Source organism: Carlito syrichta, unplaced genomic scaffold (genome assembly GCF_000164805.1).
Source record: "Carlito syrichta isolate Samal-C Ts95f unplaced genomic scaffold, Tarsius_syrichta-2.0.1 Scaffold302313, whole genome shotgun sequence".
Taxonomy (NCBI): Eukaryota; Metazoa; Chordata; class Mammalia; order Primates; family Tarsiidae; genus Carlito; species Carlito syrichta.
In genome coordinates, this window is record NW_007246409.1 from 149,278 (window position 1) to 168,811 (window position 19,534).

General features: G+C 40.7%; 1 protein-coding gene across 3 annotated transcripts in view; it reads left to right on the top strand.

The window, feature by feature from the left end:
- The window catches only part of NCOA3 (nuclear receptor coactivator 3), a 74,101-nt gene that overhangs the window by 45,181 nt on the left and 9,386 nt on the right, over positions 1 to 19,534 (top strand). For all 3 annotated transcript variants that reach the window (XM_021711469.1, XM_008056288.2, XM_021711470.1), the window contains 9 exons: positions 4,897 to 5,037; positions 5,464 to 5,611; positions 6,351 to 6,742; positions 6,930 to 7,798; positions 8,767 to 8,902; positions 9,921 to 10,115; positions 10,907 to 11,152; positions 11,251 to 11,377; positions 12,279 to 12,450. In XM_021711469.1, coding sequence (XP_021567144.1) covers positions 4,897 to 5,037; positions 5,464 to 5,611; positions 6,351 to 6,742; positions 6,930 to 7,798; positions 8,767 to 8,902; positions 9,921 to 10,115; positions 10,907 to 11,152; positions 11,251 to 11,377; positions 12,279 to 12,450 — 2,426 coding nt within the window. The remainder of the gene's footprint in view (positions 1 to 4,896; positions 5,038 to 5,463; positions 5,612 to 6,350; positions 6,743 to 6,929; positions 7,799 to 8,766; positions 8,903 to 9,920; positions 10,116 to 10,906; positions 11,153 to 11,250; positions 11,378 to 12,278; positions 12,451 to 19,534) is intronic.

Here is a 19,534-nt window from a genome sequence, read left to right on the forward strand (position 1 = left end):
GAGACTGAATGAGACTCCGACTCAAAAAAAAAAAAAGCCTGGACTATTTGTGTTGTCTAATGCTAATTTAACATGCCCTGTGGACTCTCAGTAAGTGATTTGATACAGTGGAGTAGGCTTAAATAAACATAAAACATAGCTGTAGCTCTTATATGTGTGTGTATATGTGATATGTTTATATAGTAGACACATACATAATACTTAGAAAAAGTAGCTATTTTCAGTCATTCAGCCATTTTATGTCAGGCTTAGTTACCTGTCTTGAGGCTTTTTGCGATTAATTTTCCAGATGAAAAAAAGGTAGCAAAGATTATTTGGCAATTCATAATATATCTATTCACATTGATGGATGTTATTTTACATTGGAGAATTTTTACTCACTTTCAGGTAGACATGTTGACAGCAATTTTTATGTGTTACTTTATCCTTTTTTTTTAAAACAAGTTGGAGTCTCACTCTGTCGCCCAGGCTGGAGTGCAGTGGCCGCTCCCGGCCACCGCAGCCTACCTTTTATAGTTGGTTTTCCTGGATAGCGGAATTTCACAGCTAAAGCATGCTGGACCCTCAGAGTGGATTTTTCTTGTGATTTGGCAGTCTTAATTTTCTCCTACTGAATAACAGTGCTTTAAATTTATTAATTGAAAATACTAGATGAAACATCTTTATCTAAAGATGTGAATAGCATCTTTAAAGATTATCAGTATTTTTCCCTGTTATAAGAGCAATACACATTTTTTGTGTGTGTGTGAGTTGGAGTCTCACTTGCTCGCCCAGACTGGAGTGCAGTGGCCTCTCCCGGCCACCGCAGCCTTGCCTGCTGGACTCTGGCGATCCTTCTGCCTCAGCCTTCCAAGTAGCCGGAATTACAGGCATGTGCTACTACACCCGGCTGATTTTTTGATTTATTGTAGAGATGAGGTCTCGCTGCCCAGGCGGGTCTCGAACCCGCGGGCTCAGGCAATCCACTCACCTCAGCCTCCCAAAGGCGTGGGATTACAGGCTGAGCCACCGAGCCCGGCTAATACACATTTTTTATAAAAGAAATGATGGATGGATTCGGTGGCTCAACCTGTAATCTCAGCAATTTGGTAGGCCAAGGCGAGTGGTTGCCTGAGCCTGCAGGTTCTAGACCAGCTCAGGAAACTTGGTGAGACTTCGTCTTTACAGTAAATTAAAAAAAAATTAGCTGGGCATGGTAGCGTGCGCCTGTAGTTCAGGCTACTTGGAAGGCTGAGACGGAAGGATTGCCAGTGCCCAGCAGGTTGATGCTGGGGTGGCCGTGAGTGTGCCACTGCACTCCAGCCTGGGTGATAGAGTGAGAGTCCAGCTCAAAAAAAGAAAAAGAAAAGAAGGAAAAAAAAAAAAAAAGAAGTGACCAGGGATGCTTCTGTCTTGGTGACATTACTCAATACTGAGGTCTGGCTTATCACAGTTATAGTTGGTGCCTTTTAGTTGCTGCTCTTTGTTTTATAGGAGGTTTGTTGCTCTCAACACAACATTTTTTTGACTTCTGGAGAGACTTTACCAGGTCTTTGATGTGTTTCATATAAGACACTTTTTCTGGTTGCTTGTAGTGGCTCACACCTATAATCCCGCTTTGTAATGTCAAGGTGGGAGGATTGCTTTGAGTCCAGGAGCTCGAGACCAGCCTGGGCAACATAGTGAGACCCTGTCAGTATTTAAAAAAAAGAATTTTTTTCTGAACATTTATTTTGTATTTGTAATACAGCTGAGGGCTAAGCTTGGGGGAGGCAGTTGAGGACAGATTTTCCCTATTTTTGGCATCAGGGCACAGGTATTTCACTAAAAAATTTTTTTTTGCCATTGCAAGTCTAAATTTTAAATAGATTCTGGAACAGGTGGCTTATCACCATTAGCTTATTCAACATTAGTGCCTTTTTCATCCTCAGTAGTTTTTCCAGAACTGCCTTTCACTATGAAGCTCCATGAGTTTTCCCCAGTCATACTATGATTTTCTTAAGTATTTTTGATTTTCTAATGAACATACCACAAAGAGGATAAACAGATCAACAAGCCTTTTCTATGTTTCCCCCATTTGCCTGGAATCAATTTATTGACCCACTTCTTTCAAGACATCTGTTTGTACCTCTTGGGTCATGATTTCCATCATTTTTGGGATTTGGCAGACCTGTTGATGCTGAGCAAAAGAGGTCACCCAGATCTGAGTACTGCATTTTTTTTTTTTAAGTAGGATCTCACTCTGTTCCCCAGGCTGGAGTGCAGTGGCATGCTCATGGCCACCGCAGCTTTTACCTACTGGGCTCAGGTGATCCTTCTGCTTCAGCCTTCCAGGTAGCTGGAACTATAGGTGTGTGCTACCATGCCCAGCTAATTTTTTGATTTATTGTAGAGACGAGGTCTTGCCAAGTTGCCCAGGCTGGTCTCAGACCAATAGGTTTAAGCAGTCCTCCTCCCTCCACCTCCCAAACTGCTGGGGGTTACAGGTGTGAGCCACTGAGCCCAGCTTGAACCTGCATTTTTTAGGAAAACCTATATAAAACAAATAACTCTTGGTGGTCTTGACATTAACATGAACTCTATTATTTACTTATTTATTTTGAGTTTGAGTCTTACTGTGTTGGATTGGAATATAGTGGCCTAATCACAACTCACTGCAGCCTTCGAATCCTAGGCTCAAGTGATCTGTGTCACCCTCCTGTGTAGCTGGGACTACAGGCACACTCTGCCACACCTGGCTAATTTTTTTTGTTTTTTGTAGAGATGAGGTCTTGTTCTGTTTTCCAGGCTGGTCTTGAACTCCAGGGCATGAGCAATCCTCCAACTCAGTCTCCCAAAGTGCTGGGATGACAGGCACCAGCATGCCTGGCCAGTGGGAGCTGTGTAAAGTCTGTCATCTTTGACCATGGAGCACATTTTGTCACAGACAAGGTCCATGCAATGGAAGTTGGTTATACAGTTTTTGCCCTGTAAATTCTCAGTAATTTAGTTTGAATTTCTCTGAATACAACTTTGTTGTTCTGCAGCTCAACAAGGTTCACTTCCAAAACACAATTCTTGAGGCCATCAGGTGCAGTTTTTGTTCCATGAGCCTGTTTGACTAGTGTGTTCCCAGTTGAACATGACTGATGCTGTCATGTTGTCACAATCTTTCTAGGAAGGTGGAGCAACCACTTTGCAGCTCCCTTCTACCACTTTCTGTGATACTTCTCTTGCCAGCCACCCTACTGCTGCTCAGTGAAAAACCCTAACTAGTTTTCAAGGACCATCTTAATGAAAAGCCTTCTTTAATTTCATAGCATTTTTTTTTCTTTGAGATGGAGTCTCACTCTGTCGCGCAGACTGGAGTACAGTGGCCGCTCCCGGCCACCGCAGCCTCCACCTGCTGGGCTCTGGTGATCCTTCTGCCTCAGCCTTCCAAGTAGCTGGAACTATAGGCGTGTGCTACCACGCCCGGCTAATTTTTGATTTATTGTAGAGATGAGGTCTCACCAAGTTGCCCAGGCGGGCCTTGAACCCGCGGGCTCAGGCAATCCACTCACCTCAGCCTCCCAGCACGGGATTATAGGCTTAGCCACCGAGCCCGGCTCATAGCATTTTCGAGTATGTATATTTGGTGTCTCCAGTGTATTTGATATTAAGAAAAAGTTGTCAGAAACCTGCAGAATCATGGAACTAAGCATTTGGTTAACCCTCCCAGTTTAGGTTTTAAGTGTACCAAGATGCGATCACTTCTCAGATGCAAAGAAACAAACAAAAAAGATACAAAAATTGTCCCTGCTGGCTGTTTGGGCAGGCGTTTTTCTCTTGTTTCATAGTTGTAGGGACAGAGTGTCTTCAGATGAACAGTTCACTCCTAGATGTAATTTTTATCCTTTACGAGAAAATGAACTTCAGATGTTATAATCTGTACATTCAGAAGGTAAAAGGAGTTGTGTGATACACTTCTATTCTGTACAGCTTATGGTGAACATGGTTTCTCTGCATCATACACTACTTCTGACATCAATGTATAGGCTTTTTCCTACTCTGACCAATTCTCTGACATCAGCCAGGTGCCCTACAATTTCAGTCTGACACTACCTGCTGGAGCTGGCATCAGGGCCCACAAGTTTAAGGGCTCAGTCCCACAAGACTGCTGCATTCAGATTCTGGGAGCAGGTCTGGCCTTCCTTACATTCCCCATCACCCTTCAGGTTTGATGACTTGCTGGAATAACTCAAGAAATCTGGGCAACATTTGACTCATGCTTACTGGTTTAATAAGAGGGATAACAGGAACAGCCAGATGGAAGACATGTGCAGGGCAAGGTATTGGGGATGCAGTGAGGCTGGGAGTCTCCATACCTTCTCCAGACTTGCAGCCCTCCCAGCACCTTGATATGTTCACCAGCTTGGAAGCTCGTCACATCTCTTGTTTATGAGCTTTTATCAAGTTTAATCACCAGGGGCCCCCTCCCTTTCAGCTACTGGAGGTCAGTGGGTGGAACTGAGAGTTGCAACCCTTTAATCACTGGGTCTTTCTGGTGACCCATCCTGAGGTGATCTAGGAACCCCACTGTAAGCTACCTCATTAGTATAAACTCAGATTTGTCAAAAATGAAGGGGGCTCTTTATGAATAACTAAAAAGACAGATTTATTACTCAGGAAATTCCAAGAGTTTTAGGTAGGAGCTCTGTGCTGGGAACTGGGACCAAGACTGAATATATTATACCCCCTGGCAGAACATGTAGATGTGAGAGAGTCCTGCAGGACTGTGTCCTTAAGGAGGGTAACTCTAGATACAGCAGAGATCTGGATCAGAGAAGGTGAAGCAATGTTTACTATCTTCTGTCTCATTCTTCAGTGCTAAGCCATGTGTAGACAACCACTAAATACTCATGGGCTGGATTTTAATCTTTATTTTCTGTTTAATAGGAAAGGTTGTCAATATTGACACAAATTCACTGAGATCCTCCATGAGGCCTGGCTTTGAAGATATAATCCGAAGGTGTATTCAGAGATTTTTTAGTCTTAATGATGGGCAGTCATGGTCGCAGAAACGTCACTATCAAGAAGGTAAAAAGAATCTCGGGGTTGATTCTTTTAAAAATATTTTCTGACAGGAATCTCACTGTGTGACCCAGGCCTGGACTACAACTCCTGGGAAGCCATCTTTCCAAGTACCTAGGATCACAGGCATAGCCACTGTGGCAGGCTTCAGGGTTGATTCTTGATCTTGCTTGTCAGGATGTTGGGTATGCTATGAAGTATTATCTATGTACATAACTTCACAGCATAACTGTAGTTGCTATTTTGTCAGTGTGGGATGGGAAAATGATTCCCGAGTATTCTTATTTTGCCCCATTCATAATTTTGGTGCAGATCCAGTCTTGGCTGGATTTTAAGAAATGTTGTATTTGATGTGTATTTCTTCCTTTCCTCTACTATGTGTGTTTGTTTTGCCGCTTGTGGTTACTAGTAATGGGACATTTCCCCCAACAGCTTATATCCATGGTCATGCAGAAACCCCAGTATATCGATTTTCATTGGCTGATGGAACTATAGTGACTGCACAAACAAAAAGCAAACTCTTCCGAAATCCCGTAACAAATGATCGTCATGGCTTTGTCTCAACCCACTTTCTTCAGAGGTAATGATAGATTACTGTTTAATGTAACAGTTTAATGCTTTAGTATTAAAGGAAAAAGGGAAGACATTTAATGAGATAAGAAAACAAGATTGGTGGAATGAGTTTAGGTTCCTGAATTATAATATGTTTTCTTTAAGGTTATATTTTTATGTGAAAATTTGTTTATTAAATAATTTATGTGAAAGCTGGAGGATGGGAAGGCTAGTGGATAAAAGAACATATAAAATCTGATCATCTCTGCCACCTTTTCATTTTTGTTGATGTATTGTTTTGGGGATTGAATTTAATATTTGAAGGTACACTTTAAGAATAAGGAGTGGTTACTGTTGGTGTTTCTAATGGTAAATAAGAAACTCATGAAGAGGTTTATTTACCCACTAATTCTCTTGAGTAGTTTGCAGGTACCTCCAGGTTAACCCCTACGTACCTGGCAACTTGAATGAAGCCCTGTTGAGATTCCAGTTTAGCATAGTTGTTGGACCTTCACAGTGTGGTGAGGGTGTCGCCGTTTAGTTTCTGTGGCGTATTATACATGTTGTTGGGTTAATAATCGATCAATATCTAGATTGGAATTGTCACTAGGTATCGGAATGGTTACCAGTAGGTATTGGAACAGTGGTGTGTAAGAAGTTAAGGTCCTGGGCAGTTAATTCACGTAAAAAAAAAAAAAAATCAGATTCAGGACTTTAGTGTGTGCCTATAATTTTTTAGTAAAAGTTTCATTTTTTTTTCCTCCCAGAGAACAGAATGGCTATAGACCAAACCCAAATCCTGTTGGACAAGGCATTAGACCCCCTGCGGCTGGATGCAACAGTTCTGTGGGCTGCATGAGCATGTCACAAAACCAGGGCTTACAGATGCTGAACAGCAGAGCCTACAGCTTGGCAGACCCAGGCACTGCAGGGCAGATGAGTGGAGCTAGGTATGGGGGTTCCAGTAACATGGCTTCTCTGACCTCTGGGCCAGGCATGCAGTCGCCATCTTCCTATCAGAACAACAGCTATGGGCTCAGTGTGAGTAGCCCCCCACATGGCAGTCCTGGTCTTGGCTCCAGTCAGCAGAACATCATGATTTCTCCTCGTAATCGTGGGAGTCCAAAGATGGCTACACATCAGTTTTCTCCTGTTGCAGGTATTTGTGTTGGCATTTCCTTGTCTTTATTTTTTTTTTTTTTTTGAAGAATTATTTTTTTATTTCCATACCACTGTGATTCTTGTTATGTTAATTCATTTTATGATGGAAACTTTGAAGAATTAAGTGGTGTTTTATTATTGGGTCTGGTGGTCTAATTCTTTTCCTAATTTTTTTCCAAATCCAGGTATGCACTCTCCTATGGGATCTTCTGGCAATACTGGAAGCCACAGTTTTTCCAGCAGTTCTCTCAGCGCCCTGCAAGCCATCAGTGAGGGCGTGGGGACTTCCCTTTTGTCTACTCTGTCATCGCCAGGTCCCAAATTGGATAACTCTCCCAATATGAATATATCCCAACCAAGTAAAGTAAGCAGTCAGGATTCCAAGAGTCCCTTAGGCTTGTATTGTGACCAAAATCCAGTAGAAAGCTCAATCTGTCAGTCAAATAGCAGAGACCATCTCAGTGACAAAGAAAGTAAAGAGAGCAGTGTCGAGGGATCAGAGAATCAGAGGGGCTCTTTGGAAAGCAAAGGTCATAAAAAATTACTGCAGTTACTTACCTGTTCTTCTGATGACCGGGGTCATTCCTCCTTGACCAACTCCCCCCTGGATTCCAGTTGTAAAGAGTCTTCAGTTAGTGTCACCAGCCCCTCTGGTGTCTCCTCCTCGACATCTGGAGGCGTGTCCTCCACATCCAATATGCATGGGTCACTGCTGCAAGAGAAGCACCGGATTTTGCACAAGTTGCTACAGAATGGAAATTCACCAGCAGAAGTAGCCAAGATTACTGCTGAAGCCACTGGGAAAGACACCAGCAGCACGGCTTCTTGTGGGGAAGGAAATGTCAAGCAGGAGCAGCTAAGTCCTAAGAAGAAGGAGAATAATGCGCTTCTCAGATACCTGCTGGATAGGGATGATCCTAGTGACGCGCTCTCCAAAGAACTCCAGCCCCAAGGAGAAGGCGGGGATCATAAAACAAGTCAGTGCAGCAGCTCCACAATTGCTAGCTCAAGTCAAGAGAAAGACCCTAAAATTAAGACAGAAACAAGTGAAGAGGTAATTTGTTTTCTGTCTGTTCCATCATAGTCATTGTGTTTCATCATTTCATTTCTGCGTCAGAAAGATAGTATGTTATATACAAATTCTTCCATTTTCTTTTATTTAATGGAAGATAAGCTTTTAGCTTTTAATTCTTTGTAATTCTTTCAGGCATCAGGAGAGCATATTATGATGCAATTTAAAAATATCCTGTGCATATGTTTTAAAATGTGACTAGCTCTTTAGTAGCCAATTTGAAATTTTTTCACAGAGGTGAGTGTTGTTGGAATGAGCAGATAGGGTCATTGAGGTTACAGTAAACATAATCAGGAAATAACTTGTATTCAGCATCATAATTTGAACTTTTTCCTAAAAGTCAGGTATCATGTGCAAGACAACATTCTGTATGAGCCTTTCCCAAGCTCTGCTGAAGGATCTCTTGTTCTGGGAGATGGGAATGTGTACCTGAGCAAGTGAAGGGCTTTGAGGAGTCTTGAGGGTAGGGTGTGGGTGGAACTTTAACCTAGTGCTCACCACATTTGTTGGCCAAAGCCCTTTTTAAGAGCATGCCTGTGAATATCTTGTTGAACATCAGCTTGTCATTTTTATTGCTAATCATACTTGTTTTCAGAAGGTGTGAGTAGATGCAGACATTTCCGTCAGCTAGTGATCAATGCACTGCTAGTGGCTAATTCTAGCTGGAAAATAGTCTATAGTTTGAGAATTAAACATCTGGCGTAAGTTTAAAAATATGTCTTCAAAAGGACCAAATCCAGTGATTTAATTTCAGTGGTTTAAGCTATTCTTATTTCTAAGGAGGAAGACTAGAGATGTGGGTCATAATAAACCAGCTTTAAGTAGGGCATTGTCATTTCAGGTAATTGTTGTATTTTGTTTCCGGTTAGCATTATTTTATTCTGATGAATATGTTTATACTGGTGCATCTAGTTGTGTCCACAAGTTAATTTTACAAATTTTATTTTCAGGGAGCTGGAGACTTGGATAATCTCGATGCTATTCTTGGTGATTTGACTAGTTCTGACTTTTACAGTAATTCCGTGTCCACAAATGGTAGTCATCTGGGGACCAAGCAACAGATATTTCAAGGAACTAATTCTCTCGGTAAGAAAGAGCCAAATTTTGTTACTACTGCTTTGGGAGCTTTTCTGCACACTTGTGTGCACTCTTACATTGGGGCCAGGATACATATCTAGCATTTATAGCTTTAGAACATATACTCTGCCTCTAAGTTTCCTGTACTAATTTATAATGTGTGTTTTTAAAAACTCTTTGAACCTTTTCCTGGTTTTTAAGAATTACTTAAATTTTTCATTTCAAATGAATATGATAGTAATCATGGTGCTATAGGAAAATGTTTATCTTTGATTATTCCAGATGGGTGGTGGGTACCAGGGCATATATATTTTTAACCACAGATAACTTGATTTAAAAGCATTCAAACCCGTAGATTAAAACCTGTCATTTGGCACTTACAGAATCTTGTCATTCAACCGTGAGAGTTTCTATCTTTGGTGTTTGCTGGTTCTTGTCTAACCCCTCTCCTATTGCTGTGTGTTTATACAGTCATCAGTTTAACAAGGGTGTATTGTGTGTATCATTTGAAAAGGAATAGTTCATACTTATTTAGAATAGTTATTAATTTTCAGTGGCACTGTTTCCTAAATTGAAATAGATAGATCAAAATAGATTGGAAAAATTAAAAAAAGGTTAGGAGGAAATTTTGCAATTTATTTCTTGTTTGATTAAAAGGCAACTTAACTAGTTACATTAATTGTAAAATTATAAACAGAATATACTTAGTGAGTACACATATGGAAGAACCTTTGGGAGCTTGAAACATTGGCGAATTTTTCAGTATTAAGGAGGATATGAATGACCATATCAGGCTGTGGAAGCGTGCCTAGTACTTCAACCAACACTGAGATTGTTGTTTCTACTTTATTTGGAATATGAGGCCTTTTTTTTTGTGGCTTTGTTTATTTTGTAAAGGAAGAGAGTGTTTGTTTTTGTAAGAAAGACACTCTTGGGTGGGAGGGTGGTATTTGTATCTTGTACTTGATTATTTATGTATTGAATCATGAGGGGATATTTGTGTATTGTACTACTGTGTTTTCAACAGGTTTGAGAAGTCCACAGTCTGTGCAGTCTATTCGTCCTCCATATAACCGGGCAGTGTCTCTGGATAGTCCTGTTTCTGTTGGCTCAAGTCCTCCAGTAAAGAATACTAATGCTTTCCCCATGTTACCAAAGCAACCCATGTTGGGTGGGACTCCAAGAATGATGGATAATCAGGAAAATTATGGCTCAAATATGGGTATGTTATTTCTAATTAATATCTCTAATTAATTTCTTTTGGGAAAAGCTAATTAGTTAATTAATTAGTTAATTTTAAATAGAGATGAGTTCTCACTACATGGCCCCAGCTAGTTTTGAACTCCTGTGCTCAAGCAGTCCTCTTGCCTTGGCTTCTCAAAGTGCTGGAATCACAGGCAAATATAAAACATTTAAAGCTATTTAAAAATTGGGAGTAAGCCATACATTTTTTTGAATAAAATTAGTATTATCTTTTTTCCTTGACTATCCTTCATTTATTCCATGTCTTGGTTAATTTTTTTTTTTTTTGGGGAGGGCACAAGATCTCACCCTGTTGCTCAGGCTTGAGTGCAGTGGCACAATCATAGCTCACTGTAACTTTGAATACCTGACCTCAAGCAGTCCTCCCCTCTCACCTCAACCTCCTGAGTGACTAGGACTATAGGTGCATACCAGCATGCCTGGCTAATTTACAGACTTTTTGTAGAGATTGGTTATCGCTATGTTGCTCAGGCTAGTTTCGAACTCCTGGCCTTTAGGGACCCTCATGCCTTGGCCTCCCAAAGTGTCTGGCCAATTATTTAAACTTTTTTGGTCTAAGACATTTTCTAACCTGTAATGAATGCATGGGAGTTGTGGCCTATTAAAACTCCATAGTAGGCCAGCCCTGTTCTTATGATGACAAAGCATTGTTTTGTCTAGGCTGAAGTTGGGTATAATGGCTGAACCTATATGATACAAGAAGGATTTCATTATAATATGAAAAGACTTCATCATTTTTACCTGGCTTAGGTGGACCAAACCGAAATGTGACTGTGAGTCAGACTCCTTCCTCAGGAGACTGGGGTTTATCAAACTCCAAGACCAGCAGAATGGAACCTCCAAATTCAGGCTCCATGGGCAGACCAGGAGATTATAATGTGTCTTTACCCAGATCTGCGGTGGGTGGCGCCATGCCCACCTTGCCTCTTCGGTCTAACAGCATACCAGGTGCGAGACCAGTGTTGCCGCAGCCACAGCCGCAGATGCTTCCAATGAGTAAGTGCCCCCTTCGTAGAAAGAGAAAATTAGGTGTTATAGGGTAATTTTTCCTACTGGCTTCCTTGAAAATTTATATTTGCTTTTTGTTCCCCTAGGGCCTGGTGAGATCCCCATGGGAATGGGAATCAATCCCTATGGCCATGCAGCAGCATCTAACCAACCAGGTTCCTGGCCAGATGGCATGCTGTCCATGGAACAAGTTCCTCATGGAACTCAAAACAGGTGGGACTTTATTTTATGACTCTAGAAAATCTTAGCATTGGGTGATCTAGAAAAGAATCAGAGCACAGGAACAAACCTGTATGTGAGAGAGAGAGAAAGAGAAAGAAAGAGAGAGGGAGGGAAGGAGGGAAGGAGAGAGAGAGACAAGATAAGTACAGGTTTCCAGCAGCTTTTTGTTTTGTTTTGTTTTGAGTTGGAGTCTCACACTGTTTCCCAGACTTGAGTGCAGTGGCATGAACACGGCTCACCGCAGCCTCAACCTCCTGGGCTCAGGTGATCATCCCTCCTCAGCCTTTTGAGTAGCTGGAACTGTAGGCACCTGCCACCATACCCAGCAAATTTTTTATTTTATTTTTTTGTAGAGATGAGTTCTTGCTATGTTGCCTAGGCAGATCTCAAACTCCTGGGCTCAAGCAATTCTCTCACTTTGGCTTCCCTAAGTGCTGGGATTCATAGGCATGAGTCACTGTGCTGGCCTCCAGTGGTTTTATTAATGTTTTTCAGAGGATATGCCTCATTTTTCCAAAAAATTCACTTTTAAGTATTAGATAATTCTTTCTTCAATTCTTTTCCTGAAAAGAGTAACGTTTTCCAACCTTCGCTTACTCTTTCCCCTCCCCTCAAACCTCTGCTCTCTCAAGGGGCTGGGCAATTACTTTGATAGTGGGATTGCAGGTATAAGTTATATAAATGGTGGTCTAAAGTGGCCTGGTGAAATTTTAAAATTGTGAGCCTTAAATTTAAATTGATGCCATTCATTCTTTTCTACTGTTTGGTTTATTATTTGTACATGTATTTGAGTTATTGTTCATTTAAAATGGGGTGCATGTTGCTGTGATATATTAATTTTTTTAATAGAGAAAGAAAGCACCACTGAAATCGATTGTACGTCTCTTTCTAGGCCTCTTCTTAGGAATTCCCTGGATGATCTTGTTGGGCCACCTTCTAACCTGGAAGGCCAGAGTGATGAGAGAGCTTTGCTGGACCAGCTGCACACTCTTCTGAGCAACACAGATGCCACAGGCCTGGAAGAAATTGACAGAGCTTTGGGCATCCCTGAACTTGTCAATCAGGTAGGTTGTATTAACATGGAAATAGGAGAGCATGTATTTGCATCTGCGTGTGTGTATACATTCTTGGAGTCATGTGTAAGAATGCCCATGTGTATTATCTTTTCTGTACTTGTGTCATATCACTGCATTATGGATACCAACATCACATTTATAAAATATATTTTATTTGCTCTCAAAAAAAAAAAAAAAAGAATTTTTTTTTTTTTTTGTGTGTGTGTCTGGAGCCTCACTTGATCGCCCAGGCTGGAGTGCAGTGGCACACTCATGGCCACCCTGGTGCTGACCTGCTGGGCTCCCCTGATCCTTCTGCCTCAGCCTTCCAAGTGGCTAGAACCGCAGGTGCGCGCTACCATTCCTGGCTGATTTTTTGTTTATTGTAGAGATGAGGTCGTACCAAGTTGCCGGGGCCGGTCTTGAACGTGCACGGGGTCAGGCAGTTCACTCGCCTTGGCCTCCCAAAGTGCTGGGATCACAGGCTGAGCCTCTGAGCCCAAAATGTATATGTTGAAATAGAAAATATACTTAGGAATATGGTATTACTCCTAGCAACCCACTGTTTTATAAAGATGTCACATTTTAGACAACTATAAAAATGATTTTGTGAAACTACTGTACTGTTTTTAAACTGCTACTTTTTATTTATGCTAACAATTAAAAAAAAATTTTTTTTATTTTGACTTGAAGTCTCACTCTGGTTCCCAGACTGGAGTGCATTGATACGCTCACAGCTACCACAGCCTCAACCTCCTGGGCTCAGGTGATCCTTCCACCTGTGCTTCCAGGTAGCTGGAACTACAGGCATGTACCACCATGCCTCCAGTTGTCCAGGCTGGTCTCAAACCTCTGGGCTCAGGCAGTCCTCTTGCCTCCACCTTCCAGAGTGCTGAGATTACACGTGTGAGCCACCACACCTGGCTAATAATTCTCATATCTATAACTATGTTTCCTTACTACTTAGCCAATCAGTGTGTACTCTGAGGAGGCAAGCTTTCTTTATGAGTTTAAACAAAACTTGTTTACAATAGTAAATGTGAACATTCTAGCATCATCATCTCCCATTCCTGTGTACACACCCAACCTTATGAAAACATGGTTATTCACAAATCTGTTTTCAAAACAGATGCATTTTATACTGATTTTTTTAAAAGGCTTGTCAAGGTCTCTGCACAGCAATAGGCAGGAGAGATCATCCAGGGGCTCTCAGTCTGGAGAGACAGACGTGTACATGAGAAATTATACTACAATGTGGCTAACGCTGTCACAGAACCTTAAAGAGTGAATGGGAAACAGTGAGCAGTCCTGGTGCCTCCAAGAGTCAGTGACATATTTAACCCTGGCTGACCCTTAGGAGCTGTGTGTAACTCCGTCTAGGGTGTGTGTGAGAGAGTTATATAGAGACTGAAAAGCTGCCCTTCAAATTTTTCATTTAAGCTAAAAATCGCTTCTTTGTTCTGATGATAAAATACTTAGTAGTCATTATATAAAATTCTGACAATTGCAAAAAGTATATTAACCCTTTGCACTCTTCTCTGAGAGAACATCATAAATCTAGCAAACCACTCGGGAGTCCCCTTTTAGGGTACATAATTGTTGCCAATTTTTCAAAAGTGTGTGGTTCCTTGAAGTTTTCTATTCAAGTTGCATGAAAAGGCAAAGAAAGAGATGGAATATATGCTGAGACATATGTAAAAATATCAGCTGGTGTTAACATAGAAAGAGAATGTGTGAAGTACTTTCACAGAAGTGCACAGACTAGATGATAAATTACATATTATTAATGTGGCAGGGAGAAAATGAGATTTGCATTGTCTGCTTGAATACAAAAGCACCAGGTGGAAGATGTCAAACAACTTTCTGTTGCACGGCTGTGTATCAGTGAACCTGCAATATGTGTCAGTGACTGTTTCACATGTTAGAAAAAATAAGATACACAATTTTGACTTTTTTGCATAAAAAAGTTCTTTAGTGTCCAAAATTCCATTATAAGCCAAATATTATTACAATACAGTAATTGGTTCCAGTGTCATACTATCTAATGTGAAGTGATTCATTTTCAGTATTTGGTAAAAAAAAAAAGTGCAGCCGAGTTGCTGGTAGGAGATCTGTGAGATGTCTCTGAGTGCAAAGGGCTAAAAAGTTTAAAATCCTCTGTGATACTGGCACAGAGAGAATCATTATTAATTTTTTGGCATATATAGGTTGTGCATTGTTTAGTGACAGGGATATGTTCTGAGAAATGCATCCTTAGGCAGTTTTGCAGCTGTGGGAATTTCATAGTGACACAAACCGAGATGGTCCAGCTAGTCACACGTGCAGGCTTTGTGGCATAGCCTGCTGCTCCTGTGCTGTACACCTGCACAGCTTGGACCTGTCCTGAATACTGTGGACAATGGTAAGTGTTGTATGTCTAAACATGAAAAAAGAACAGTAAAAATACTGTATTGTAATATTATGGGGCCACTCTCATATGTGTAGTTCATTGTTGACAGAAATGCTACATTATGTAATACATGACTGTAGTGCTTTTAGATTTAAAAAAGATACATATGCAAACACTCGAAGTGTGTATATTTTTAAAAACTGAAAGTAGACTATAAAATACTCTTGTAACTAGTTTTATTTCATGAAAGTCATCATTGTCAGTCATCTTTATATATTTAATGTAGACATCTCTAATTTCATTTTGTTTATTTATTTATTTATTTATTGAGTTGGAGTCTCATTCTGTCACCCAGACTGGAGTGCAGTGGCATGCTCCCGGCCACTGCAACCTCGACCTGCTGGGCTCCGATGATCCTTCCGCCTCAGCCTTCCAAGTAGCTGGAACTACAGGCGTGCGCTACCACACCCGGCTAATTTTTGATTTATTATAGAGACAAGGTCTCGCCTAGTTGCCCAGGTGGGTCTCAAACCCATGGGCACAGGCAACCCACTCGCCTCGGCCTCCAAAAGTGCTGGGATTACAGACTGAGCCACCGAGCCTGGCCGATATATCTAATTTTAATGACCAAATATTAACTGTTATGTTGAGCACGATTTATTTAACCAGTTCTCTACTGATGCAGATATAAATTGTTCTCTTTGTTTTTATTGTCAACAGTTCTATGCATTACTTATGTCTTGCTCACTTATTGTTTCCTTAGTACATATAGTGCAAGAGAAGGGATCGTGGGTTGGAATGTGTGGTTATTTTAAAGGGTTGCTGCTTATTTTCCAGTGATGTTCCTAGAAGATCACCATGCTACTTGCCAGAATGCGGTAACATGAGTTCCTCACCCATCCACCAGCACTGTGCTGCTGTGGGTTAGGGCCATGCAGTAACTCAACAAACATTGAGCATGATGAATTTTAAAATCTTTGCCAATCTTATAGGTGTACTAAAAAAGGTTTTAGATTATATATTTTTTTATTTGCAAGGTTGAACAGCTTTTATGTGTATTGGCCAGTTGTATGTGTTTTTTATAGTTTTTGATGGGGACTTTTGTGGGTTTGCAAGAACACTTTCTGTATATTTAGTTATTGCTATATTTGTCTTCTATTTGCTAGTCTAATGGGCACTGAAGCAGGAGAAGTGAGCAAATTAGTTCCTGCTCCTAAAGCGCAAATCTCCTCTGGCATGGCAAACATCAGACAGGGAGCCACTCGGGTGTAATCAGTTATGTGTAACAGGGGCTTTGAGGAATGGCATCTGGTGCTTTGAAGACTGCACCTTAATGGGCGCCCTATTCTTCAAATTAGGGGATGGTGGGGAGTGATGGTTGTTAAAATATTCTCTAAAGTCATATTTGAGTTGTGATTTGAAGGACCACTATATTTGTCTGATATATTACAAATAGTTTTTCCCAGTTTTCTTTTAGGTGGAGGCTTGCTTTTAGTTTTTTCAGTTTAAAAAAAGTGTCTGTTTCCAACTGGACATAGTGGCTTATATCTGTAATTCCAGCACTTTGGGAGGCTAAAGCGAGAGAATCGCTTGAGACCAGAAGTTTGAGACCAGCCAGGGCAACCTAGCAAGATCCTGTCTCTGTTTTTAAAAAAGAATGTTTCTGTTTCCAAATCCAGGATGATGAAATAAGAATAACTGGGGACTCACTTGAATGGTTAGGAAAGCACTTTCTGGGAAGATGATATTTAAACAGATACCTGAAGGATGAGAAGGAGGTAGCTATGCAAAGAGATAGGGGAAGAATGTTCCAGAAGAGGTACAGCAAACACAAGTAAAGAGCTCGGGGCTTGTAGGAAGTGACTGAAAGTCATGGAGAGCATAGGTAGAGTGGTGTGGAATTATGCTGGAGAGGTAAATGAAGGCAGGTTCCACAGAGCCATCTCACGGAGTCTGGGATTTTTCTGCTATACACGGAATAATTTTAAGCAGGAGAGTGATGAGACCTGCTTTCCATTTTTGTTATGGTTAATTTTTATTTTTAGCAAAGTCATGTTTGTAACTTAAAGATGAAGTGATAATGGAAATATTTTTATAAGAGCCATGATAACTTGCCCTACTCCGAGGTTATGAAACTCAGTTATTTGATACTGGTAATATTTTTAAGTAATATGCTTATGCAGCTTTTAATTTTTATTTAAAGAGACCGGGGGCACTATTGTCCAGGCTGGCATATTCGTAGCTCACTGCAGCCTTGAGCTCCTGGTCCTAAGTGATCCTCCCACCTCAGCCTCTTGAGTGTTAGGCAGATATCTCTCCATCCCCTGTAGCTGCTACCTATTGACTTCTTGACATGGCAGTTGACAGCGCATTTATAGTCTCTTACCTGAGAACCTGGGGAACGGATAACTTTGGAATTGAGGAATTTTTGAATCTTAGAAGGTAGAATGGTACATATATACCATCTATTACATGATACCCCTAGTTGAGTTTTGAACAGTAGTATAGTTTTAGGCACTAGCCTGTGATTAAACACATGAATACTTCTTTAGCAAAATGTTTAATTAGTCACGCTAAGTGTGATGACATAGAGAGATGTATTACTTCATAGAAGTTCAGTGCAGGTTTTGCTGTTAAATGCTTTTGCTGCTAATGAAAAATTGTTGGAATTTTTAGAGCTTTTTTGGATCTTGGAATTTTAGATTAAAAATTTGCAAATCTATTTTATCCTCCCTTCCCCCTGGTGCGCACACTCACACCCATACCATACACATGAGCTTTTGCTCTTTCTGTATACCTGCAATAGAAATATATCTTTGTTGTTGTTTAATAGGTAGTTAATATTTACATTACTTTGGCTTATTGCTAAGCCAAGTGGAGAGAGAGAGAGCGAGAGGGAGAGAGAGAGAGAAGGTTAGTAATTGGCTTTTTTTATTTGCTTTGTTTCTTTGTACCTGTTGTTAATTTTCCCCAGATACTCCCAATGAAAGTAAATAGCATCTTTTTTTCTTCACATGTTCAGGCATGTTAAATAATCCATCGGTTTATTCCGTCCCTCCTGTAATTCTGTTTTACTCTGTCCTTGTGATGCAAGTCCAAAAATTAATAATTATCATTGACCAATATTGGACCTTCAGTTTTCTAAACCTCAAGTCATTTTCTTTCTTGACATACTCCTTTGTTTTGCTGAAAAACAATGGCCAATGTCTTCATTCCTACTGCATGAGATATAATGTACATGTGTGTCTGAAAATGTCTTCATTCCACCCTCCTGCGTGTTTGACTATGGATTAAATTCTAGGTTGAAAAGAATTTTCCCTGAGAATTTTGAAAGATTTCTTCCATAGTTTGTGGCACCCGATGCTGCCATTGACTTGTATATTTCACTCTGCCATGGACTTGTATATTTGTGCTTTTGCATGTGACCCTTGTATTCTCTTTGGAATTATTTAGGAATTTGTTTCCCTCTGAAATGTTATGATGTTATATCTTGTTATGGGTCTTATTTTGTTCATTCTGCTGTGTGCTAGAGGTACACATATTCCCTGTAGTTTGGAGACATTTTCTTGCATAATTTATTTAATAATTATCTCTCCTGTTTTTTCTGACTTGTTTTCCCTAGGATTTCTTTTGACATGTTAAGTGTTGTATTGATTCTGTATTTTTCCGTCTTTGTTTGCCTGAGTCACTTTTACATCGGAAGCTTTTATCAAATATCTGGTAGTCCTTGACTGTTCTTATATATTAAGAATGATTCATTAAAAAGGTGATTTGACATTCTGCAAGTGTGAGCAGGATTAGTTGTTTTTACCCAAGGTGACTAGGTGGGGAGCTAGCTTTTTATTTCAGCATGTAGAGCTGTTCTCAGTGCTGGGGATATACACTTCTTTTCTGGAGAAGAGGCCTTTGTTTTTTGCCTAGTAAGCTGGTTGGTTTTGAGAGCGTGACTGGGGAGGCAAGCGGATGATTTCACAGTATAGAATATAGAATTGGAAAGCAATAGAATCTTGTTAGAAATGTTGCATATGTAAAATATAAAACTTCCTCTTTTCAGCATCTGCCTGCTTCCTTCTGCTCTCCTGGAGTCCCTGAACCCAAGCCCTTTGGGGGATGGGTAGAAGGTATAGCCGCTGAAGGATCTGGGAGCAGGCCTGGAGGTGGTGGACTCCTGCTCTGTATCAGACTCCTGGCCAACCCCTTTCTCAGCATTGTGCCCAGTGGAGCCTCTCATTAGTTCTTGGGATACCTTTACTCACTTTTCACGTGTATTTTCCCACTGGAGGTGTAGAGGTCTAAGTTTCTCTGCTCTGCTCTGTTGAGTTGGTTGTACTTATCCTTCCACCATTTTCTGACCTCAGTACCTATTGAGATTGGCCTTTTCCTTAGTGTTTTAAAACTTTTTAGAAAACTCGATAGGAAAAGGAGGCTAGACATGTACGATCAGTTCTCCATGTTTAACTTAAAGTGTGATTTGCTTTTTTTATGCTTTATTTTTTTTTAAAGATGTGAGGTGCAAGTCAGGTTTAGGCACATAAGTAATCTATGTGCAGGTGAAGTTTGGACCTGCAACTGGTCCTCATTTCCCCTGGTCTAGTATCAGGTACCTTCTATGTTGTATGATGTGCTTTATTAAATGATACCATCGAGCTGGGCTCGGTGGCTCAGCCTGTAATCCCGTGCCTTTGGGAGGCTGAGGTGAGTGGA